The sequence below is a fragment of the Archocentrus centrarchus genome, unplaced genomic scaffold, assembly GCF_007364275.1.
Source record: "Archocentrus centrarchus isolate MPI-CPG fArcCen1 unplaced genomic scaffold, fArcCen1 scaffold_26_ctg1, whole genome shotgun sequence".
NCBI lineage: Eukaryota > Metazoa > Chordata > Actinopteri > Cichliformes > Cichlidae > Archocentrus > Archocentrus centrarchus.
The window spans coordinates 3,922,949-3,947,800 of NW_022060256.1; the positions used below are offsets into that span (position 1 = coordinate 3,922,949).

The window sequence follows — 24,852 nt, forward strand, 5'->3', positions numbered from 1 at the left end:
GACACGTGGCCACTAAACACATGACTTACCTTATTCACCATTTTGGACATTTGACCATGTAGGATAATTGATAAGAACCCAGTTGCACAGGACTGGTCCGCTGGCCAGCTGGTAACCACTGGTCATGAGGGGAAAATGAGTATCTAATGGGATGGCTGTGGCTCAGGAGGTAGTGCAGGTCACCTACTAATATAAAGGTTAGCGGTTCGATTCCTGGCTGCTCTGGGCTGCACACCAAAGTATCCTTTGGCAAGGTACTGAACCTGAAGTTGCTCTCTGATGCAAGTGTTGGAGTTTGAATGTGTGTGAATGTAAGCACTTAGCCACATGTGGAAGTGCTTAGGTGAATGCAAACGTGTTGTATAAGTGCTTTGAGTGCTGTGTTAGAGCAGAAAAGTGCTATATAAGAACTAGTCCATTTACCGAGCAGCTGTGAGTGAGGTGCCTGAAGGTTGATGGCATTCTCTGGGAAAATGACTGCTAAAGCTCCCGTCACTGGGGGAAAACACATTCCCCAACTAGATGGAAAAAACTCCTGATTTAGTTGCTAGCATATTGCTGCGGTTCTAGTTTGAATGGAAGTGATGGACTTGTCTACAAACGTGGTCCTGCTACTCTCAGAGCTGCAGTGAAACCAGAAATGGAGCGTTTCCTTCAGTGTAAGAGTTTGACCTTTGGGCTGCAGCCCAACTGGTACCTGATTGCACCTCAGTGAAAATGTGAAGTTATTACTTTTTATCAGTTATCTATGACTGATTTTAGCTTATTAGCTAACTACTGGTCACAGCTTTGTAAGCCACGACAGTAACACGCTAACATTAATATTGGTATTTCAAAAATAATCAGTCATTAGGATTTGAATTAAAAAATACAGGTGTTGATATTTAGAGGAATAAAGTTTCCCACAGTCTAAAGTGTCAGTGTAATTTATTATATAAGAACGTGTGGCTGTACCTCCTCAGCACAGACTAATGTAAAATTACCCCATAATGTTAGTTAATAATAATAATTCAGTTTCAAGGCCCGTCTGGAATGATAACAGCAGTTTTATTCATTGTTATTTAAGATTTTATATGACTGTTAGTGTCAAGAATCGCAGCCAGTTTCTGTAAAAATAAATCATTTTTAATCTAAACATTTATCGCTTCTGTTGATGCACAGCCGCTTATTTTTCTAACATCTACGACGTGTGTTATATCTGTTTTTATTTAGACAGCAGCCTGACGCAGTGAGTAAGAGGTCTGGTTTCAGAAACCTCCCCGACAGCAGGAATTGTCTTTGCTGAAATGCCCTCCAGCGATCTTGACTCATCCAGCAGCTCTGTGTGCTCTCTGTAGCTAATGCTGCTCTTTGTTCTCCTGGAGGGGGGACTCTGTCGTGGATCAATAAATCATCACGAAAAGAAGCCTGATTCTAAAGTTGAGCTGAAAGTTCTCAGACAAAGAAAACACATACTGAGTTTTTTGCGATGCTTTATTTCTGATCGGTGGAGCCGAGGCTCGACTCTGCACTCAGGTGCACTCAGGTGACACTGAAGCTGGCAGACAGCTTGATGAAAGGCTCCAGAGACTCACAAACCTGAGGTCAGAGCAGATGTAGATTAAAGGAAGCAAACAGTGAAACTGGCATCAAGCTGAATCTGAGGATCATTACTGATACTCATAATACTGCTCAGTTTACTGCGTCTGAAAGCTAATTTAATGTAAATGAATGTGACGCCGCTGCATCTGTTTAAAGCTTTTATCTAGTTCATCAAAGTTTTACGTAAGACCTCCAGTAAATACCTGACGTCTGCTAAGATTTAAATGGTAAACAGGGGGGGTAGATTTCTTTTTTCAGTGGGCTCGGCTCACACTAACCATGGTTTCAGCCTTACAGCGGTCTGAAGAAGGCCACCATTAGAAATGGTTGGATGTTCTTCAAAACAATCAAAACAGGGTTAGAGACAGGAAGTTGCAGCAACAGTAGGAGCTGTGCAGCTCACATGAGCACACACAGGTGAGTCAATGGAAATACACAACTCACAAAAGCACCTGAGCTAAAAACAGGGTCACTGAGCAAAGCATTTGTTCAGCTGAGCCCACAGTCAGCTGGGAGATAAGCTGACCTATCCAGATAAGTGGCCATCCCTGCCTCATGCTTCCCATGGATGTATGTTTCTGGTTACCATGGCAGCTCCAATCGGAGGGCATCCCACCCCCCATATTAAAGTTGTAAATTAACCTCATTGGTAATCTATTTGAACAAGATACAACTTAATGTTGCTAAAAGCAAAGGAGATTCATCCAGGTACTAACTGCTTCCCAAAGCGTTCCTTACCACGTTTCCATACCAGCCAAGGGCAGGAACACCAAATGGACACACTTGGGTTAATGATAGCTGCTGAACTGGAACAGCTAACCGCTGGTTACTTTTTAAACTGTACATAAACTTTTACTGTGAAGGACGTGTCAATGTGAAAGTCTAAACAGATGGCAAAGTACAGTTAGAAGTACAGATACTGTTAAAATTACTGTGATTAAAGTCATTCTGTGGGGGACGCATTCCTATACCTGTATTAATACAAGGGAATATGAACTGTATTTCAGCTGAAGCTCTAATGCTAATGATTTCACTCAGCTTGGACATCTGTTCAGAGGAAACGATGGTCACTTTGTCTCCAAAAGAGAAAAATGAGCATAATCAGAGATTTCAGTGGGATCTGGCAGGTGGACGAACCCTCAGATAGCTGCTACAGTGTGGGGGAAACTTATAAGTCACAGTAAATCTATTATGTGTGCGGCAGTAGAGTTTGGGTACAGGCTCTGACTTTAACTGAATACATCACTCTATAAGCAGATGTTGGACGGGCTATCGTGGCTGATTTAAAACTCCTGGACAGCTTAAAGCTGGTCTAAAGGTGGAATTCAGTGAATGAGACACAGGTCAGAGATAATCAGTGGGAGATAGACAGGAAGCAAAACTAAACACAACACACACGGAACAGGAGACATAATAAAAGAGAGTGAAAACAGTGACACAGAAAACTCCACCCAACCAGGGAGGAGCACCAAGGGACAAAACACAGGGAGAACCAAACTGTAGAGACACAGGAGACAAAGGAGAACACACCAAATATAATTACACCGAAGGAAGGAATACAGGAAACAACACAACATAAAATGAAACGGTGATGATGAAGATGAATAAACTTACAAAGTTAAACTAAGAAACACACCTGAAGAAAGGTCCAGGACCGTGACACAAACACACAAATCAAAGCTTCACACCTGAAATGACAGTAAAACCAGAGCAGAAGCATAAACTCAGAGATGTTCGTTCTGCAGATGTCCTGTGATGTCAGGAACAATCACACAGCCGTCCCGTTTCAGAGGCCGTGTGTCCCAGAACTGAAAGATGGAAATTACAGCACATAGAAATGACTTCTTTAGACTGAGATGGTGTTAAAAGGTTTGAAGTTTAAAATGTGATTTGTGTGTGTTTGCTACTCTTCAGCTTGGAGACTCTCCTCACATGCGATCCATTCCAGTGACCTGGGTGAAAGAGGGCGGCATGGTGCGCCTTGATAAAAAGTACCTGCAGACAGACTTTAAGGGAGTCAGCACTGACAACATCGTCTACAGCATCCTTCCCTCAGAGGGGCGACCCAAATATGGTACGAACTCCTTAACACTGAGTCACACTTAATATGCATTAATTTTGCATTTGAGGCAAATATGATGGAGCCATTGGTGTGCAGTAACATCTTAATCACCTCCATCCTCTCCGTCCAGGGGAGGTGTTACTGGCGTCCATGCCGGCCGACGGCCCACCAGAGGGCTGGCTCCCCTCGCTAACAGACGACCGAGGCTTTACAGCAACGACTTCCTTCACGCAGCAGGATGTGAACGACGGTGCGGTCTGGTACCGCCACTTTGGGTCCGGCAGCGGCAGCGACTCCTTCCTGTTCCAGGTCAGTGCTGAGCTGCATGCAGTGGAAACATAATATTTGAGTTTGGATCTTACACATAAAGGGACAAACCTGAACCTCTAACTCCTGCAGGAGGAGGAGAAAGAAAAAAATAACAACTATGTTGGTTTAACTTGGATCATTTTTATTGTTAATAATTCATAAACACAGTCTGGAGCCATTTTTTAAGCTTCTGAAGTGGATAAAATTTGAGAACCAACAGGTGCCTGTAAATGAATACAAACATGTTTAAAGTGTTCACCTCTCCATCTTGTTGGTGCTGGGCGCTTAGAGGATGACAGTGTTCACATCCTAAAAGTAACAGGGGGTCCCTGCTCCTCACTCATGGGGTGTAAGAGCCCCAGAGTAAACAGCCCCAGCCTGCAGAGCAGAGTCAGACTGCTGCTTTTCCAGCAAAGTGTGATAAATTATTATCCAATATAGGTGTGTGTGGGTGGCAGTAAGCAAAGCCATATTGCTCCAGGGTGAACCAAAGCCAAAATAACAAACAAACAGAGCAGATCTGTCTTGCCAGTAATGTGCTGAGTTAAAACAGCAAGAAACAGAAGGACTTTACAAACCTGAACTACTCATAATCAGCAGGAGAAAAACATGCAAAAAGAAAAGACGGCCCAGCCAGTCACCCCATCCAAACCCGAGTAAAGGCACTGGGACCAGTAAAATCTCAGAGGACAGGACTTCAGTGCTGCTGTCAGCTGTTCTCCAGAATCCAGGAGAACATTCGGATCATTCAATGAAATGAGCAGCAAGATGCAACAGGCTTTATGATGCCTTTGCTCGCATATGATGGGCCACCCGATCTGAGCAGTCACGCTTAGAGAAACGAATGAGCTGCCATTGGTGCAGCTCTAGGGTGGCCGAGATCAGAAGTTCAGAATAAGCAGTTCAGAATAAGCCAGACATTTAAAACAGCAGAGTAACCAATCAGCAGCAGACGCTCTCCAGGAACACCCACGAGTTCAGCCAGTCAGGAGCAGATCTGCAGGTATGCCCACGAAGATCCTGAAAAGTAGAGAGTGAATACTCTAATACAAAAAAACAGTCACAGCAAAGAAGTGATTCACAAGTTGAAGAAGGATTGGGCGGTAAGAGGTAACATCTCCTGCATTTGGAAAGATGGTGGGGATCTGATGTCCCAGCACCTTTTTTTTTCAAACTACCATCCATCTGTGATTCTTACATAAATCATGCTTCTAAGTTTCAAATCCACATATATTCCGCACAGACCTCAGTAACCTTTGCATTTTTATTTTTTAGATGACTAGCCCAGGTCAGTTTATGCCACGGTGAGGTGTCCGCCTGTCCGTCCATCCATCCGTCCTCGTTCCTCCTCGTTCCTCTTCGTAGGGCGTTGGACAGATTTTAGTGAAACGTGCACACAGCCTGTGAACTGTGCAGGATTGTGGACCAGATGAGCTACGATGTCACTGAGGTCCTGATTTACATGCAGTTGGCAGCTTTGTTTCAGACACACTAACGTATGTGAGCGCTCTTAGCCATGATGGCGTATCATAAAATGATTCACTGTGGGGACACACAAACTGGAGCATGGCTGCAGAGCAAAATATCATAACTTAAAATAAACATATACAGATGCATTTAGGCATCCAGGGAATGAAATATGGGGATTTAAAATATCACATTACTTTGGACCTCTGACCTGTGTCAGGAGAAAGAGAACGAGCTGCCTCGGTGGAGGTTTGCATCCTCGGCGTGCTTCTTATTGTCTCTTTTCCTTTGTGTCCTCGGCCGTGTTCTCCTGAGTTGACCTCTTTCCTCCTTTCTGCCAGCTTTTATAAACGTATGAAACTGTGTGGTTTATTCAGTGCTATAAAAATGTTCTTTGCAGTCTGCTTATCATTCACCATTTGTTTCATGCACCAAACACTGCACTGCTAGTTTACTATGTATTAATGCAGCCGATATTTTGGCTGGATTTATGCCTCCCGGTCTGTTTCCCTCCGTCCTGATTCCAGTTTGTTCCCTCAGTCCAAACTTTCTGTGAGAAGCACAGACATTTAAAATCCACCCGTAGTGGCTTATCTCGGTCAGCGTTAATGACACCAAATTACACTGAAATTGGTTCCAAATTCAAGACAATTGCACTCAAACCGAAGGAACATTCATCACATCACGGTTAGAGTGTTTTCATGCCAGCCTCTGCTTCACATCACCTCCATTAGAAAAACAAAAGAGGCAGCCAAAAGCTTGTAGCTACATCTAATCATCCCTCACCCTCCGTCCAACCCCTCACATTTTGGCTTCATCCATCAGGGCAGATGCATTCCAATTACACAGTGCTGAATTCAAATTAAATTCACGAGTGTCTCATCATTTCTCCGGGAAGTGGAGAAGACACAGCACACAGAAGTAAAGCCTGTCACTGGGTTTTGTGCGGTTTGTTAGAGGTAACGATTAAACTTGATGGTTTGTCAGGATGGTTTTATTGTCCTCTTCTGGATTTTCATCAAAAGGATGCGATGCCTTCTTGGAACAGGTTGATTTGAAATTCACTTTGGTTCTGCAGCTCTGGGCTCTGCAGCAGAATAGAGGGTGCTCTCCAGCACACATAAATCAAAACCCATGTTCAAACCAGAGAGATGGGATTTTGTGCCCCTGCAGGTGCTTTTCCCCTCACACTTGACTTGCATCTTGTTGTTTGTTAGCTGAGGAGTATCATAAGAAACACTCGATAACCTCAGCAAAGAAGCAGCTCACTTTTTATCTAAGTTCGTGCTGCTGATGAGAAGATAACCGTTATGGTGAGGTAACTGCTCTGAGCGAGTCTGAAAACTCCAAGAACAATTTAATGATTTACTGACAAGTCCAGGAATGTTGATTTTATTTAACCAGGATAACATGACGCTGAAATCTGTTCTGCAGAGCGTCCTGGCCGAGACGGGCAGCAGTGCGGTCAGTGGTAGTTTCATAATCTGAATACATGTTTCAGAAACGAGGGATCGGATGTCAGAGCCTCCCCCTCGAACCACCAGACCCCCGTGGGACCTCCTGCAGGTGGTGGGCCGACAGGAGAGCAGACCGATGTAGCTCTTTTGTTCCAGGCTCAGGGGGGCCCCATGAGCTAAGGCCCCCGCCTCTAGACACTCACCCTGGAGCCCCTACCCTGGGCCTGGCTCCACAGTGGGGTCCCAGGTGCAGTACAAGGTTATGGATCATTGTTTCCTCAGAAGCAGTTTGCCTCAGAGCGAGAGGGTGAGGAGCTCGTCAGTGGGGATCAGCTGAGGGGGTTTGGGCGAAGTTGAACGAGGACGCCTCTTGAGCGCCTTCTAGTTGAAGTGTTTGGGGTGTGTCTATGAGGAGGTGGCCCCCAGAGCAGACCCAGGGCCATTAATGGGACCATTATTATATGCTGAGTAGATTTATAAGCCTGTGGAATAAAAGAGGAGAAATCCATTTTCATTATTTTCTCTGAAATAAAATTAAAAGATTTAATGAGTAAAACTTGTATTAAAAAACTGCTCGCTGCCATTATTGTGCAAATACAACATTATACTGAAATGCCAAACATCGGACCAGAGCCCAGATGGAGAAAATCAGATTTTTGCTTTTAGGCTACATTTCAAATAAAATTAAACAAATAGCTGGAAAATGAAACGCTGAATTTCATGTAAAGGCAGATATGACCCAGGGCTGAAAATCACCCCTAATGTTGTCAACACCAGTTTATTTCTTTCCCACTCATTTCTGAACTTATTTTGATGTTTGATTAAATCTTCTGGGCCTTCATGAGCTCCTGCACTGACAAAAAAGTGTGTTAATCCTGCAGTACTCTGGTGGAGATGAAGCTGGTGAGCTTTGGATTTTAAACCTTATGAAGAATATAAAATGTGTCTTTTATGTTGAAGCAAATCAACATGATCAACAATTCACTGCAGCTTCCATAACTCGAGCTGACTCGGCGCTGCCTCTCGTGTTAACACGTCACGTGTGATTGGTGGCGCTGACTCCAGGCTTCGTGCTGCTGGTACATGACCTCTGACTGACACAGCTGACTGCAGGTTCTTGAACATTCCTTCCTGCCGCTGATGTGACGGGAACAGGCTGCAGCTGTGAGGAAGTGGGGACAGAAATGGGAGAACAGCCGGGCTTCAGCCTCTGCGTGTCTATCATGGACTGAACAATTTAAAGCTACATACTTTTGAAGGCTTCAGTATGACATTAGCAATCTAATTGATATCATCAGCTGTTTCATTAACAGGCAGAAATGCAGAGGTCAAAGGTTACAGACTGAACTGAGGAACAGAATCTTTCCTAATGCTCGTGTATGCACACACAACATTAAACCACTGACAGCAACACTGATCACCTCACAGCTGGACACTTTGTATCCTGATATTGTGGCATCAGTGTTTCCAGCAGGAAGGCTTCCCACACATTTCCATTCAGGCTTCTTTGAGTGTCGTCTCTCTCTCTTTTATAAAGTCTCACATACATTATATACATACATTACACCCAGCCCCAGATAATGGATGGATGGATGGATGGATGGATGGATGGATACATTCTGATGGTACAGGATCAGATCAGCTGTCCACTGTTGTCAACACAAAGAGCAACATACTGCTTAACAAAACCTCTGAGGCTCTGCCTTCATCCTTTTTGAAATCCTGAAACAGGTTCATGTGGGTTTCAGAGCATCATTTAAAATCAAACAGGAGTGCTGTGTCTTCAGAGTCAAACTGCCCCGATGCTGAAGAAAAATCAGGACCTGAGCTGAATCTTACTCAAATCGACGTCTCTTTTTTTAATATTCTCACGGTGTAGGCAGTGATTTATGGAAGGGAGCAGCCTGAGCCTCTGTGGCTCGTCCCTGCAGTGCAGCCTGATGCCAGCTTCACTTTCTGTTCATGTTCACAGTTATTAGACTGCAGCTTGCTTTTATCACAGAGCTTGTATCTTACTTTGGTTGATCCTCAGGAGCCTGTCATCAGCTCTGTCACACAGAAATAAATTATAATATGCCTTTGCAGTGGAAAAACAAGACATTTATTGAGCTAGTATGCTGCAGATTGAGACTCAGTGTAGAGCAGAGGCAGAGGAAGGATGCTGAGGTGGATGTTGAAGATGCGTCTGTGATATTGGGGGCTGTGTGCCTGTTTGTGCGTGCAGGTTTCCACAGAAGCAGAAGCAGTCACTCAGAGCGACGCTCAGACCTTCACTATCGGAGTCATGCCTCAGATCCCGGGATTCCCACAGCTGGCCCCCGACTGCGACCTGCAGATCACGGTGAGGAACAAGAAGGGCAAAGACAAACTCATTCAGACATCATGATGGAAACATGCCTTAGAAAGCAATGGTTCAGCAGCAAATTATCATATTTTGACTGTCCTGTGTGCAGCTACTTTAATGAACGTTTGTTTTTACTGCTTTTAGTGAACTTATTTTATTTTATTTTACTCTGTAGAGACATTTTATTCTTTTATATTCAGCTTTTTACATCAAATTTTATTGTATTTTCTTTAGATTTTTACCTCTTGAGCTACTTTATTTTATTTTAACCTTACTGAGTTATTTTGTTTCCATTTCATGTTTTTATTTTATTTTTTTCTTATATTGAGTTTTCTTCTTCTCTGACCTGTGTTGTATTTCGATATGATCACTGTTGGCTGCCGTAACACAAGAAAGTTGATCTCATCCTTGGATTACACCAATCAGATAAATATCGGTATACATTGGATCAATATATCTGAACAGCCATCAGCTGACCTTCTTTTCTTGATGTCCAGTCTGCGTTGAAAAATATCCCAAAATGAAAGTTGTTGCCACCTGCTGGACGTCCTTCTACTGTAAGTCCTGCACACAGATTGCTTTATGTTTGCCTTTGAGTCGTGAGAAGAATAAGAAACTTGTGAAGCAATAGTTAGCCACCAGAGAGACTCAAAGCGGTGACCTTTCACCCTGAAATCTATTTCTCATTCCGCTGAGCGGAGTGACCTCCAGCAGCTGCACCAAAAGTTTATCATGCTGACATCAGGGGACAGAAAGGTGACGGTTCACCTCCGGCCAATGAGACACAGTTTACACACAGATAAATGCACATGGCATAAATGTGTTATTTTTATTTAAAAAGCCTTGGAACAATTTTCCCTGCTTCCTGCTCGCTCGTTGGAAGGAGCTCCAGGAAGAGTACGCTCATTCTGACAGGGAGGAACCGCTGCTGCGCAGTGTTTAAATTCTCAAAGCCATGAAGGAAGAAATGGCTTCACAGCAGCAACACTTGGATTAAACAGGATGCAATAAGCAGAGACGTCATATTAGAGCCTGTGAAGGTAAAAAGAAAATGTAAGTGATACTTTTCAGAGAAAAAACTCAGATTAAAGTCATAAATTTGTGACTGGACGTTTAAGAGATTTTTTCTTGTAAATTTTTAAGACAAAACTTCACAAATTTACAAGAAAAAACAAATATATGAGACAAAATTAAATAATTTATGATAAAGAGAGAGAAATTCATATATTTGAACTTCTGGCACCAATTAATCATACAAATGTTATTAAAACAGCAACATCGCCTCTTTTCAGCCACATTATTTAGACCATCAGCTCTTTGTCAAACGAGTCCATCGTGAACTCTCTGTGTGAGAGACGAGTGAGTGGGGAACCAAATAAATAGGATACATAAATATTCAAGATAACTTTGTTTATGAGGAGAAAAAAACTCAAATTTACAAGAAGAAATTCACAAATGATTCCAGAAATTCCCACTAATCCAGTGTGCTGTCCTGTCAGTCATACAGTACTACAACAGTGAGTTTTTAAAGTATTCCTCAGAATAATTTGGCTTCCAAATTGTGACGTAGTTTTAGTGACGCTTCACTGTGTTAGCAGAAGGTTTCGGACTCATCTGTGAGTGTGGCTGCGGCAGGCCCTCCTCTAACAGGGAGCAGCTCATAGTAGCTTCTTTTTTTGAGGCCGTCACACTCGAGCGCACAGAGACTCCTTCTGGTGTTGTTCTTGTTGTTTTCTGTGTAGACTGTTATAATCACAGGGGTCATATCAGAATTAGAGGATAGACAAGCTCTTGTTTACCTCTGTTCTCACCTCAGCATGTGGGAATGTGTATGTGTCTACATTGATCTGTGTGTGTGTGTGTGTGTGTGTGTGTGTGTGTGTGTGTGTGTGTGTGTGTGTGTGTGTGTGTGTAGGCTCTGGAGGATCAGGTGACAGAGATAACACCTTCAGCTCTCTCCTTCGTTGACTCCGAGACTCCCAGCGAGAAGCTCATCTACAGTATCACCAAACCCCTACCAGTGGGACAAGGTCAGCCCCCCCCCCCCCCCCCCCCCCCCCCACACACACACACACACACACACACACGCCCAGCTTTTCCCTCATAATGTGGAAAAGATTAAAAGGATTAAAATCTAACTCCTGTCGGGGGGCAGGAGCCTTATAATTAGATACAGCGAGCAGGTTTCTGAGTTTGTGTTTGATTTTCAGCTCAGAGCTGAGACGGAGAAATTAAAGTGTCAAGAAGTTACACTGTTCCTCATTAATTATCACTTAAGTACCGTATTTTCCGGAGTATAAGTCGCACTTTTTTTCATAGTTTGGCTGGGGGTGCGACCTATACTCCGGAGCGACGTATATGTGACATTTATAACACATGAACCAAAATACTCCAGCCACTTGACATCTCCGTGAACTGCAGCTTTAAGGCAGTCTTGCGTAACCTGTGGGCGCAGTGGATGAAGGATGGAGAGCACAGCTTAACGGCAACTGGGAGAATGCGCCACCCAACTTTCCTGGAAGTCATTGGATGGATCAAGAAAACATGGGCTTCAGTGACAAACCATCCTGTTGGGATTCAGAAAGGCTGGAATAATTGGAACTGCAGCTGACGACGAGTCTGACTAACGCGACACAGAAGAGGAAGCGGCGCTTCGTCTACGGAGTGTACGGAATTGTTTAGAAGTGACACCGAGGATGAAGAATTCAATGGATTGATGGTTTGGTTAACTTGTTAGTATGTTCTTTATGCTATGGTTATCTGAATAACTTAATGTTACGTTAACATACTGTAGCGATTCTCTTAGTTAGAGAGCGTGTTGATGTTGTGGGATTTCGGACTGTTCGGGAGGTTCGTGAAGGCAGCATGGAGAGAGAGAAAAAGACCGAGAGCTTGCCTGTGTGTGTGTTGCTGTTCCGCTGTTGTAGTTGTGGTTGGCGTGGCTGTGGCCTACAGCAGCCGTTTTTCTGTTAATAAAGACGACCTTTGTTGTGAATATCGCCGACTTTGGAAGTGTGTTTACAACGTTACAATACCGAACACGTGTTCGTTGTGCGTCATGTAGCTGAATGTGCTACGTTAGCATAACGTAGGTGTAACCGTGTTCGTCCTGTTCTTTAATCCATTATTATTTTAAATTGCCGTTCAAGATGGAATTTGTGCTCTGGGTCTCGGATTCTATCAACCCCCCCCCCCCCCCCCCCCCCCCCCCAAAAAAGTGCGACTTATAGTCCAGTGCGACCTATATATGTTTTTTTCTTCTTTATTATGCATTTTTTGGCTGGTGCGACCTATACTCCGGAGCGACGTATAGTCCGAAAAATACGGTAGTTATGAGTGGGCTGCTGCTGAGCCATAGTCGGTGGGATGCAGCGGTGCAATGAGGCAAAATGTTCTTTTTATTTTCTTTTTATGAAGCTGGAAAACTTTCTGCTGTTTGCATCCAGAACGTCTGTGGAAAAATGCAAATAAAGGTGGCGTACTTTGTGTCAAATTGGACAAAACTACAAATCCAAAAACAGTGGGATGTAGTCAGACTGTTCACAGCCAAAGCACGTTTAGTGCTGTTAGAGCTCACAGTCTGTGGAGTGCAGCAGATTCAGTAAGATTCAAATGCAGGATGCAGGTCATCTGATCTGATGTTGTTTGATGGGTTTCATTATAGTTTCACAAAGAGAACCAAGTGTGTGAAATTATGGCTCATTAAACATATTATCCCCTGAGCCCAGCGTTTTAAAAGGCCAAGTCTGATTTAGTGTATTTACAGTGTATTTTAGATTGAACAGCACTATATTAGATCATAATTTAGGGGTCAGGTGCCTAATTAGGCTCTGACTGTGTTTGTTTCCTGTCTAATAAAGACCATACAAAGTGCACCTTGGTACATCTTATTAGTGTTGAATAAAATAAAATGGGAGTTTAGGAAGATCGTGCTCTGTAAAGGTCTTCGCTGAGTTTGGCTTTTCCCTGGTGGAGACCACCCTTCTGTTTGTGAGTCTGCTTCAGCAGCAGCATCAAAATAATTTCATTATCATCTTTCCATGTATAAGAATGAGCATCGCTTTCCCTTTTTGCTGGCTTTAATGTGCCGTTCAGATGTTCACGTCATCGCTGGACCATCTGTCAGAGTGCTGCATCATTTTCAGCTCTCTGTCTAATGAAAGGGAAAAGCGATTTACAATGGGTCATATTCATCAGCTAATGGGCTGATAAATAAGTGTGCAGACTTTTTGTACAGAAGCGATGAGGAGGATAACTTCTGTTTCTGTACAAATATTTTTCATGATGACCTTAGAAGTTTTGTTTTTCTGAGTGAAATGACAATATTTGTCCAATTAAGCTCTAAGTTTCCAAACTTCTTTAAGAATAAAACAGGAAGTTAAAGGATTTCACCAAACCTGTTTCAGAGGCAGAGCTGTTTGGGAGAAATGAGTCTGCTTCTTGTTTCAGTTAAAGCACAGGCTGCAGCTTTCTGTTAGCTAACAGCTTCCTAATAACAAAGTGCCTGCATGAAGCAAAAAGGAGCTGAGACTCTGAAAGCCCTGGAGTGCACCTCTGGACCACTCTGAGTGCAGCTTCTCTTCTTGGATGTGACCCTGGATGTCCTCCTATGGTCACTGACCTGACTGTCACGTGGAGGGTCATCGCCGGTGATGAGAGCTGGGTCTCCACCTACAGCTGAGTCTTTTCCAATCCTGGAGGCAGCAAACATTCTTTTTCCACATTTATGAAGTTGTACATTAGGAATTATGGAAGCTTTTTCCCACCACTAGAAAAAAATGGCATCCATAACTCAAAAAATTTGGGGTTATTTTCTTGAAATTTTGTGCAAAATTTCAACTTATTATTGTGAAATTTTGAGACAATAACTTGAAATTTCGAGTTATGGATGACAAAAAAAAAAAAATCAGTTTCCATTAGGAATGCCTCTCCCTGCTGAGAGTGAAAACAGCCTCCTGCATGACAAAATCACCCGAACACCACGTTAACTGAATGTCTGTGATGTCGTCCTCTTCCCCAAAAATGCAAATCAAATATTTTGGAGTCGCATCACTGAGACATGTGAAATTGCACTGAAAGTGGTCCAGAGGTAGTCGGGCAGATGACCTTGAAGAGGAGATTGGCCAAATATGAACAAAGTGAAGTTTTAAATGTAGTTTCTGCCTCAGCTGAAACAGTTCATGGTGAGCAGCCAATCAGAATATAGCTCAGAATAGAGTCACAGCTCCCACATATTGACAGTTGAGGTAGGTCAGTAGCCTCCTGGATGCTCTCCTCCATCCAGGGAACACAGGAGAGACTACATCTCTTGGCTGGGTTGGGAATGCCTCGGTGTCCTCTCAGGAGAGCTGGAGGAGGTGACTGTGCTGAGGGAGGTCTGGGCATCCCAGACCTGGATGAGTCCCAAAGTGCTTGATCACATCCTGTATTTCTTTTTTCCTTTGCTACAAGAAAATGTTGTTTAGTAGCCTTTGGTGGCTTACTGTTAGCCTAGTGACTAGTCAGCTCTCCATACTGAGTTTTGCTCACTCCAGATCTGCTTCTGTGATTTTTCCAGTCTAAGGCAGATGCAGATTCCCATTCCCAGCAGGACTGAAGGAAAATCTCATCGTGCGTGCTGTGTTTTTTTTTTTCAGGGACCATCGAGCATCGGGACAGGCCGCACACGCATGTGAAACATTTCACTCAGGCTGATGTGAACAGTGGAAAGATCATTTACAGACCGCCGCAGGCTCCATCACACCTCCAGGAGCTCTACCAGTACTCCTTCACCGGTGAGACTCAGCCCTCACTAACCTCCAGCTTTACTTAACTAGGAGACCTGTCATTAGATATCAGTGTTTGAACTCTTAATAGTAAAGAAAAATAGTGCAGATATTACCATCAAAAGTAGAAAAATCAAATCAAGTCATTGTTTTTGTTTACTATCCATAGATTCACTCTTTCTGAAAAATCAACCATAATTCATATCAGGCAGCTGCAGTGAACGGGTCTGTTTACACACAGTGCTTTGAAGAAGTGGTCTCAGCCTCCTAACACAATATCAGTTTTCTAGTTTTATGACACAAAGTCAGTGCAGACTCAGCTGATTCAGAGAGGCGCCGTTTATCTGACTGAGCGTGGACCTGTCACTCACTGTGCTGTTCATTCATTTTACTTCCACAGCACTCTAGTGGCTACAGGAAGTCCAATTTCACTGGTTATGTTCTGTTGTCGATTGTTTATCACTTCATTAGGTCCATTCAGTTCTTCAGTTATATTTATATAGCAACAAACAGTCGCCTCGAGGCGCTTTTTGTGTGAAGGCAGTGGTTCCCAAAGTCACGAGTGAAAGCAGAACCCTCTCTGTGTGGAGTTTGCATGTTCTCCCCGTGTCTGCGTGGGTTCTCCGGGTTCTCCGGGTAATGATGGATGGATCATATCTACTTGGTTACTCAAGTTTGTTTTTTATTTACTTTTTCTTTTGTGAGTCGTCACATTCATGCTCACAGAGCGAGCTTAGCTGATTAGCATTTAAAGAGGGAAAAGAAGAGCAGAGTTTGAGTGTTTCAAAAACAATCAAAGGATGGGTAAGATATTTTCAAAGGAACTGAGCTCGGTCTAAAACAATAATCCATAATCCAAGATCAAAGTTGACTCCTGTTTCTGTTAATCTGGGTTTGTGGGGCTCCAGTGGAAGCTTTGCATCATCATCATCATCATCCTCACTGCCTCCTACGTTTTGTACGTTATTGCTTCATCCATTCAGGTTTTCTCTGTAGCGCAGCACTCTGTCAGCTCTACTTTTTTACTTTAACACCACCTTTTTTTTAACCCTAACAGGCCTGCCGGAGTCGCTGAGTGTTTACTTCACAGGTAAATACTTCATCTTGCTGAATTTAGAGGAGGAGGAGGCAGTTTGTCTCCTGTGCTCCTCTCACCCAGTCCTCGTTTTCCTCTTCCTCTCCTCAGTCCTCTCTTCTCGTCTCCTCCACCCTCCATTTTCTCCTCCTGTCTTCTTTTCTGTCGTCACCCTCTTGACTTCTTCTCTTCTTCAAACGTTCACCCCAGTTTCCTCCATCGCTCCAGCTTCTCTCTCCCTCCATCTCCTTCCCGTCCTGTCCTCAGTTTCTCCTTTTCCCTCGTTTCCCCGTACAGTTTATCCTCTTCTCTCTTATTTGCTCCCCTCCTCCTGTTTCCCTTCTCCTCCTTTTTATTGTCACTATAAATGTTCCTGCCCTCTGATTTTTCTTCACGTTGTTGTTTTTCCTCTTCTATTCCTCTTTCTCTCGGCTTTTAAGTTCATCCTCTAAATCCCTCCTCTTTTCACTCCAAACACTCCTCCTTTCCGTGCTCTCCCACCCTTCACTCCTTTGTCATTACGACCCCGATCCACCTCGACTAAAGTCTTCGGGCCCTCTGTGATTCTCTGTCTTTGCTCTTTGACCTTTTCACTTTCAGATAAAACCAAGGCTTACTGAATATTTGGAAACCCACATTCTAACTCCATCCTCAGGAGGAGTGTGTGTTGATGGATGCTGGGAGGCGTCACCACAGTTTCTTTCACTTCGGGAGCACACGGTGCTTTCAGCCTCCCTCTAACCTGCTCCGGTTCTGACTTTAAGTGGCGTTCCAGTGTTCGGTGACCTCTGCCGGCCACTAAAAGAGGAAAAATGATCTCTGCACAAAGTTTAGCAGCAGTTATCAGGACACGTCACTGATCTGCAGCACAGAAGATCATTTAGATTTACTTGAATGGCTGCTGTACCATATCAGAGACTGTGTTTGAATTCAATTTGAGTTTCTATCATTTTTAACAAATTTATACTTCATTATGTGATCAGAATATTAGCCAGTTAGCTGATCAGGCGTAATCAACTTACATAAATTTGCTGCTTTTCTCTTTATATATTTGTTAGAAATGCATTGTGTAGACCAACAAAATGAGCAAATTAAGATGTATGCAGGACACCTGCAGGCAGCGTAGAGTCCAAACAAATCTTAGATCCAAAAACAGGCAGTGGTCATACACGTGAAGGCAGGCAGCGAGCCCAATAAACCCGGAAAGATCAGGAGAAGGCAAAATCCGAGAACATCTGTGTAGGTCACAGGAGGGGAAGGCAGCGAGCAAAGGGAGGCTGTGTATGTGCACAGGTGAGTGGTTAGGTGATGGGGAATAGGTGAGGCACTAAGGAGGGCGGGGCTAACAGTCACAAAGGAAGTAAATTAACCAAGAATTACAAAATAAAACAGGAACCTGTTTAACAGAAAGCCAACTTTGCAACAATGATGACATTTAATTGTGGTTTTTGTGAGTATAAACTAATCTCTGTAAGTTACAGCACAGCTACCAACTAAGCAGCCATCCAAAAAGCAATAAAGCCAGCTTTATGTTATTGAATCTGACAGACAAATGACTGTAATAAATCTGTGCTGCAGTTTAACTCGGTTCAAACAAAGGTCACTGCACTCACTGTAACTACAAACGTCACAGCGGCCGGCTCATCTGTACTTTTAACATTTTATCCTTGAATGATGTCACAGTGTTTCAGAGAAACAACCCCCTCAGTTGTTCCAATTAAGCTAAATGATGCAGTTTAATGACACACAGCATCATTTAAATGAATTCATGTAGACAGACAAAACACTTCATAAACAGTCATTATTAGATTCATTTGAATCAGATTGATGAGTTCATTCACAGTCATCAGTATAGCCGTGTACTTGGTGCCTGTGAACATTTATAGTTCCTTTGATGGACTCTAAGAGTAAATGCATGAAACGTAGAAGTGGGTTCAGCTTTTAAATGGTTTGAGACCACGAGGAGACTCCAGGAGTATGTGGAGCTTCTCACTGACATAAAAGAGTGTCTGTTATGAAATTTAGCATAGTTCAGCACTATTGTGAAACTACTATTTTTCCAGTGAATTGTTCTCAGTGTGCCCCTTCACTTACTTTCAGTTCAGCACTCATCTAAAGTCCAAATAAAGAAAATTAAAACAAAAATGTAACAAAAATGTCTGGAAGACAGAAAATATTGATGATGTATTGATTCCAGCATGAGGAGATTTTTGGTGCAGGTCAGGCCACAGAGGTCCAAAGGAGCATGATTTTCACTATATATCATTCCCTATATGCCTATACTGCTGTGACCTTCAGATCAATCTGTTGGCCTCAACATAGGTGATATTTGAAATCTTTATGTGGTATTTTTGATACACATCACAGTAAGAATCAGTTTAAATCATGTGTTAATGCAAAGTGACGACTGGAGCCATTAAATCCATAAACTCCTGTTTTGGTTTGTAGGTGGACTGATTCTGTTTATTGAATTAATTTATAATTACAGCCTCGTTTAATTTTTATAATCTTGTAGATTGTTTAATTTCTTTAAAAACATTCCTGTGAAAATAAACTGGGAAGGTAACACGTGTGTGTCTGTCTGTCTGTGTGTGCTTCAGTGTCAGATGGTGAGCACACCACACCTGAGCTGGACTTTGCTGTCCTGCTGCTGTCAAACCACCAGCAGCCGCCGGTGTTTCAGGCTCTGGACCCGCTGCTGGAGGTCAGCCTGGGAGGACAGGCTACCATCGGTAAGAGTTATGCAAACCGGCTCTGTGGAGAACTGGCTGATTCACGCCTCTGACTATTCTCCATTTCTGTGCTGTGTGATTGTGTGCGTGCAGGCGGTCAGCAGCTGGCGGTGAGCGACGTTGACACGGCTCCAGATGAGCTGGAGTTCGAGGTGGTAGAAGCTCCTGTCCACGGAGAGCTGATCAAGAGTGACGGCAACACAAAGATCCGCATGACTAACGGTAAAGTACTGCACACTGTCACTGCTGGGATAGGAGAAAGAAGGACATTTATCTGTGATTTTTATTTTAAAACTTCTATTTAAGGATTTGCAGATTACCTGTAAATGTGTCTTTGGTGTAAATGGACTAGTTCTTATATAGCGCTTTTCTACTCAGAGCACTCTAAGCGCTTACACAACACGTTTTTTACATTTACCCATGCACTCACATTCATACAAGCACTTCCATGTTTCTACTAAGCTAAGTGCTTTTAATTAATTAAATGTAACTGGAGGCCTAAAAGTAACAATCCAGAATCATAATATCCACATTTTCTCCATTTTTTCAGGTGACACCTTCACTTTCAGCGACGTCACCCGCAATGTCCTGCTGTACCGCCACTCCGGGCTCTCCACCCAAGACGATGCCATCACCTTCTCAGTTAGCGACGGTATATCCATGGCTACTACAGCAGTGCAGGTGGTGGTATTGGGTGCTGGAGGCGGCGGGCCACAGCGGGACCCCGTAGCCACGCTCTCGCTGGAAGTGCGCGAGAAAAGCAGTACCGTCATCAGACGCTCACACCTGGCTTACACTGTGAGTTAGTAGAGATGCGTACCAGTGAGAGTGTTTAGCATTTGAATTATGCTGGTTCAGGTATAATGCAGCTGTCACGTGGTTGGTGTGGAGACAACCCAAGCACAGGTGATCCCACCCACTGCAAACAGTGCTTGCAGTTCCATGAGACACGAGCCAGCAAATGCATATTACACTGGCTATGAGCTGAACAGATGGTTTTAAGGCTTTTCACAGTCTGTTTATTGCTTCAGTCACCCAACAATAGGCATTCAGTGATGGATGGCCATATTCTGCTCATTTCCAGCTTTATATTTTTGTTTTGGACTCCACTAGAGAAGCTTTGCATCATTCGCAGTTCAGAGTTGTCCTTATTTATCTCACTAGTGCATGCCTATGCAACAGTATTGATTGGTGTGTTTTTGTGCTGTTGGCAAGCTGGTATACAAAGCCAAGGTTTGCTGCCCAGTTCCTGATCACATAATCTCGATCATGTCTCACAGACAGACCGAGATGCTGGACCTGCAGCTGGATCAGCTGTTTAGCTCATCTACCTTTACAGCCAGTGTATGTTGGTGCCACCTAGAGGTGATCCTGCTAAGAACGCTAATTTCTAATTCTTAATTGGATTTGTTAAATCTATCTGTACATGACTAATCCTGGATACATGTATGTAAGAGGGGACACCACAAACATCTACACCAACAAAGATCACAGCAGAACATCACTGCTCTGTAACTGTAACACCCATTTGAATGTAAGGGCAGCATGGTAGTTAGCATTGTTGACTCACAGTAAGAAGCTGCAGTTTTCACATTCTCCCCGTGTCTGCATGGGTTAGGGTTATTCACAGTCCAAAGACATGCATGGAGTTAGATTCACTGGTGATTATAAATTGCCCACAGGTGTGAATGGTTGTCTGTGTGAGACTTGCAACAGATTGGTGACCTGTCTGGGTTGTACCCTGCCTCTCACCCTGTGACAGCTGGGATAGGCTCCAGCCCCCCCCCCCCCCCCCTGGATGGATAGATGGCTAACCCTACAATAATTACAGAGAAAACCCAACAATCAAACGACCCCCTATGAGCAGCACTTGGTGACAGTGGGAAGGAAAAACTCCCTTTAACAGGAAGAAACCTCCAGCAGAACCAGGCTCAGGGAGGGGGGGTCATCTGCTGAGGGGGGAGAGAGACAGGACAAAAGACACACTGTGGAAGAGAGACAGAGATTAATAATAACTAATGATTCAGTATGACTAAAGTCTGTTTGGTCCATCAGGATGACACATCTCCAGATGACCAGATTCGGGTCCAGCTGGTGTCTGTGCCGATGTACGGCATCCTGACCAGGAGCCAGTCCCAGCAGGAGCACCAGGAGCTGAGGGAGTACTCCTCCTTCACCATGGAGGACATCGACAAGCACAGGATCAGGTATGGGTAGGAAGAGATACTCTGCCGGGACTTTGTTAGAGGGTTAAAATCCTTCAGATGATAAAGATGGCTTTAAGTAAATTGTTCAGTTTATATCATTTTTGCTCTATAATCAAATTTTGAAGTATGTTTTTATATGACCTGTGAAGACATGAGTGTCTGATCCCTGCTTTCTGTGAAGACTTCCCTGAGATGGTTTAAATGTTACTTCAGAGACTTATAAAACTATAATATCAGTATAACATCTGCACCTTTAACTAAAATGACTTTCAAAAACCCTTGGTCATTCCCAGAAGCAGTCAGTGGATATGCAATAAAGGTTCATGAGGCTCCCTGGGAGTCTACAAAAAAGCTTAAATAGTTCTGTTAACAGCTCCCTCATGGCGACAACTTTCCAGGAAATGGGAATAGTTATAGGTCTTATCACCTTCACCTGCAGGCCTGCTCTGAGTTCATCCGTTCTTATCTAGAGTCTTTTTTTACATATGGCACATGTCAAACATCACAGTTTGAACCAAATATCTGTTCATCTAGTACACAAAAGTTCACACGTTTCCAAAAATATGCAGGATATAATAAGTATGAGAAAAGCAGAAAGCATGAAAACATAAAGATAGAAGAAATAAAAGAAAATATATTAAAATATGAATAATAAAAGAAAGCAAAAGTGACAATCAGAATAATAAACAGTGGATTCAAAGCATGAAGCAGTAGAATCCCATCAATCTGAGGCCAGAAAAAGGCCGCTTTTTATTTCTGGCGAGTGATGTTGTGACAGTCTCCTGAGTAAAAATCACATCAGGCTGTGGATCCATGCACACCACACTTCCTGTTTTCTCCTGCACATTCTCAAAGCTCTGCGCTCCACTGAAGCAGCCAGCAGATGAACCCGGCTCCTTATAACATCTCAGTCTCTTTAAGACACTTCATAGCTTAAAGGTTTTGTGTGTCTTCCAGCCCCACACCTACTACATAATGGCTTTCGGGGTGCCCGGGTGGCTTAGTGGTGAAGCCGGCGACTGCATACATATGCCGCGGTGCGGGTGGCGCAGGTTTGAATCCCGGCCTGTCGCCAGCTTGCCCGCGTGTCCTTCCCCGTGTCTTTCCCCCACTTCCTGTCTCTCTCTACCACAGATAAAAGCCGCTGTGGCTAAAAATGGGAAAAAAAGACAGGAGTGGCTTTGGCGTCCTCCTGGATGTGCTGGAGGCAGTGGCCTGGGAGAGGGAGGTCTCACCATCTCTCCTTGGACTGTTAATTGGGATGAACAGTAGAAAATAGATAGACTGAGGGACAGAATAGTCACTTTTGTTTTTTAGGTGAGAGTGTGGGAGAACGACCTAGAGGCAGAATATGAAGTTTAGTAATCTGTAATATGTTGTGGAGCTCCGTGGACACTAAAATCCACGGAGGGCTTTAGTGTCGACTCAAGGAAAATTAAAAGCATTAGAGATGTTTGAAGCGAAGAGGTTTTTCCAGGACAGGAGCCACGCACAATTTCTTGGTTAGCTGAAGTACCAGCAGAAATTTTAAGTGATGAAGAGGCAGCTGTAAAGGAATCGCCTGGCATTGAGGCCACTCTGTGACATCAAACACCATCAAGGGTTCTTCAGTCTGCAGTCATACTCATGATCAATTTCTTTGATTGCACATCGAGTCAGCGGGAATCATTTTTCCCCTCAGCTTCGAGCTGAAGAAGATGCTGGAGCAGCTTGCAGATCCATTTTGCTTTCCTCTCGCTTTATGTTTCTAATGAGAGCTCTACAGACATTAACCAAAACCCAGTAAGAAAATAAATGTATTAACTGGAAATTATTCAGTAGTCTTCCTCCCATTATGTTCAATGACTCAGCCTGTTGCCATAAGCAAAGCCAGTCAGCATGGCTCTATTACCTGCAAGTGGTAGTGAGGCTCCCTCTGAGAGGCACTAAAATGAAACATAAATATTCACGTGCTTGCTGCTTCATTTCCATAATGCAGGCCCTGATTAGCTGCAGCGCAGGACAGTCTCTGAGGGCAAACTTCAAACAGTCTGTATTAGTTTAGTCTTTGTTGGCACTAGCTCATACAAACAAGAGCTGAGAATTGTTTTTAAAGAATTGAATGGGATTAGAGGAGATTATACTGGCATGGCTTTCAATTTTATTAGTGCTTTGCAGAGATTAGCAACTGTATCACTGTGGGAGGGCTAAAACAAATCTGAGCTAAGTCCTCTATCAATCCAGGACTTAACACATAAACAGATCCACTCACAAAGAATTATTGTATCAGACTCATTATTAAACGTATGCATTTCAGGACTTTTTGTTTGAATGTGACAGATTTGGATTTAAATTCTATCAGGATTTTTCTGGAGGAGACTTCTTGAGTTTCTTGGATTGTCGTGTGATGAAAGGGAGGATCAGACTTTTTGTTAAGTTTCTTTGTTTTCGAGTCCTTTCTTTTTTTTCTTCTTTTATTAAAACTGTAAACAATAAAAATATTTACAGATGAATCTTCATCCCTGTTCTCCCCTGTGAACTGGAGCTGTGGATAGTGGACCAAATGAGGTTGCAGATATATCCCCAGACAGTGTCTGGGCTCAGCATTAGCGTGATAGGATGAGGAGCTCAGTCATTTGAGAAGAGTCAAAGTTCTGGTCCTCCACATTGGAAGAGTTGAGTCTGGTATCTGACCAGGACGCCTCCTGGAAGAGAGATTTTGTCTCTTGTCTTCCCTGGAAATGAACTATTCAGTCTCTAATTTCTGTTCCACGAACGAGAGGAACGAGGTTCAACACACATAGTATGGGACATCACGTCCCCATGTGTCGTGGCTGAAGTGAGAAACAGCTCAAATGGCGTCACCAGGTATTCGTAGGCTGTGCCCTTGAATGCAAACCTCATAAACTGCCTGTGGTCCACGTGTACGGCCACATGAAAGTAAGCATCAGTTAGATCGGCTGTTGTAATCCAGTGCCCCGGTCCAACTGCATTCAAAAGCTGTCTGAGTGTTAGCATGTTGAACTTGTACATCCAGAGACTCGCAGGTCAAGAATGGAATGAATAACCCTTGTCCAAACAAACAGTCCTGTCCCAGTCAGCCACAGATGCTGCTGCACCACTACTGCTGAAACCATCCCTCTGCCCAGAGAGATCGCTGTACACCTTGGTGTCCCCCCAGAAGAACGAGAGGTGGAGAATTTTTCCCCATTGCAGACAGTAAATCTGGACCTGTGTCTGTCAGCTGGTGGTTGGAGAGAAGGAGGTCAGGCCGCCTGTGGTTATACTGCTGCCCCTCCAACCTAGAACTGGATATTAGAAACTGCATGGATAAATAAAGATATTCATGAAAATACCTGTTTTAAACATAATCTCAATCTGCAGGTACATCACTTCATTAGAGACGGGAAGTCAGCCGGTGACTGACATCTTCCACTTTGTTGTCTACGATGGAGACAGCAATCGCCTTGACAACCAGATGTGCACCATCACCATCACCTCCACGCCCAGACAGCCGCCGGTGGTCACTGTTCGCAGCAGCATCAAGGTACACATGCACTGTCTCATCCATACAAATGTGTATGTGAAAATATTACACACTTAATAGAGGTACATACAACAAGGCAGCTGACAAAATATTTAAATGGATTCAGAAGCATATCTAAGTACAGCGTAAAATAGTTTTACAGGAGTTTTTTTTAAAGCATCTGCTTTACATTTGAAACAAATTAGGAATCCTGTCACATGATCTTCATAGGTAGCGTGAGGGTCTCTGTTAAAAAGTTGTTCCACATTGAAAGTTGAATGCCTTTCATGAAAGGCATTTCTAAACTGGAAGCTGTGTAGACTCAAATTGAGCGTCACTTGTCTTAAA

General features: G+C 43.5%; 1 protein-coding gene across 1 annotated transcript in view; it reads left to right on the forward strand.

Moving 5' to 3' along the window:
* fras1 (Fraser extracellular matrix complex subunit 1) overlaps positions 1 to 24,852 on the forward strand; it is a 226,705-nt gene that overhangs the window by 130,047 nt on the left and 71,806 nt on the right. The window contains exons 28-38 of the mRNA XM_030723395.1: positions 3,496 to 3,655; positions 3,774 to 3,952; positions 9,101 to 9,217; positions 11,136 to 11,250; positions 14,857 to 14,994; positions 16,043 to 16,075; positions 18,661 to 18,792; positions 18,886 to 19,014; positions 19,343 to 19,590; positions 20,848 to 20,999; positions 24,363 to 24,525. Coding sequence (XP_030579255.1) covers positions 3,496 to 3,655; positions 3,774 to 3,952; positions 9,101 to 9,217; positions 11,136 to 11,250; positions 14,857 to 14,994; positions 16,043 to 16,075; positions 18,661 to 18,792; positions 18,886 to 19,014; positions 19,343 to 19,590; positions 20,848 to 20,999; positions 24,363 to 24,525 — 1,566 coding nt within the window. The remainder of the gene's footprint in view (positions 1 to 3,495; positions 3,656 to 3,773; positions 3,953 to 9,100; positions 9,218 to 11,135; positions 11,251 to 14,856; positions 14,995 to 16,042; positions 16,076 to 18,660; positions 18,793 to 18,885; positions 19,015 to 19,342; positions 19,591 to 20,847; positions 21,000 to 24,362; positions 24,526 to 24,852) is intronic.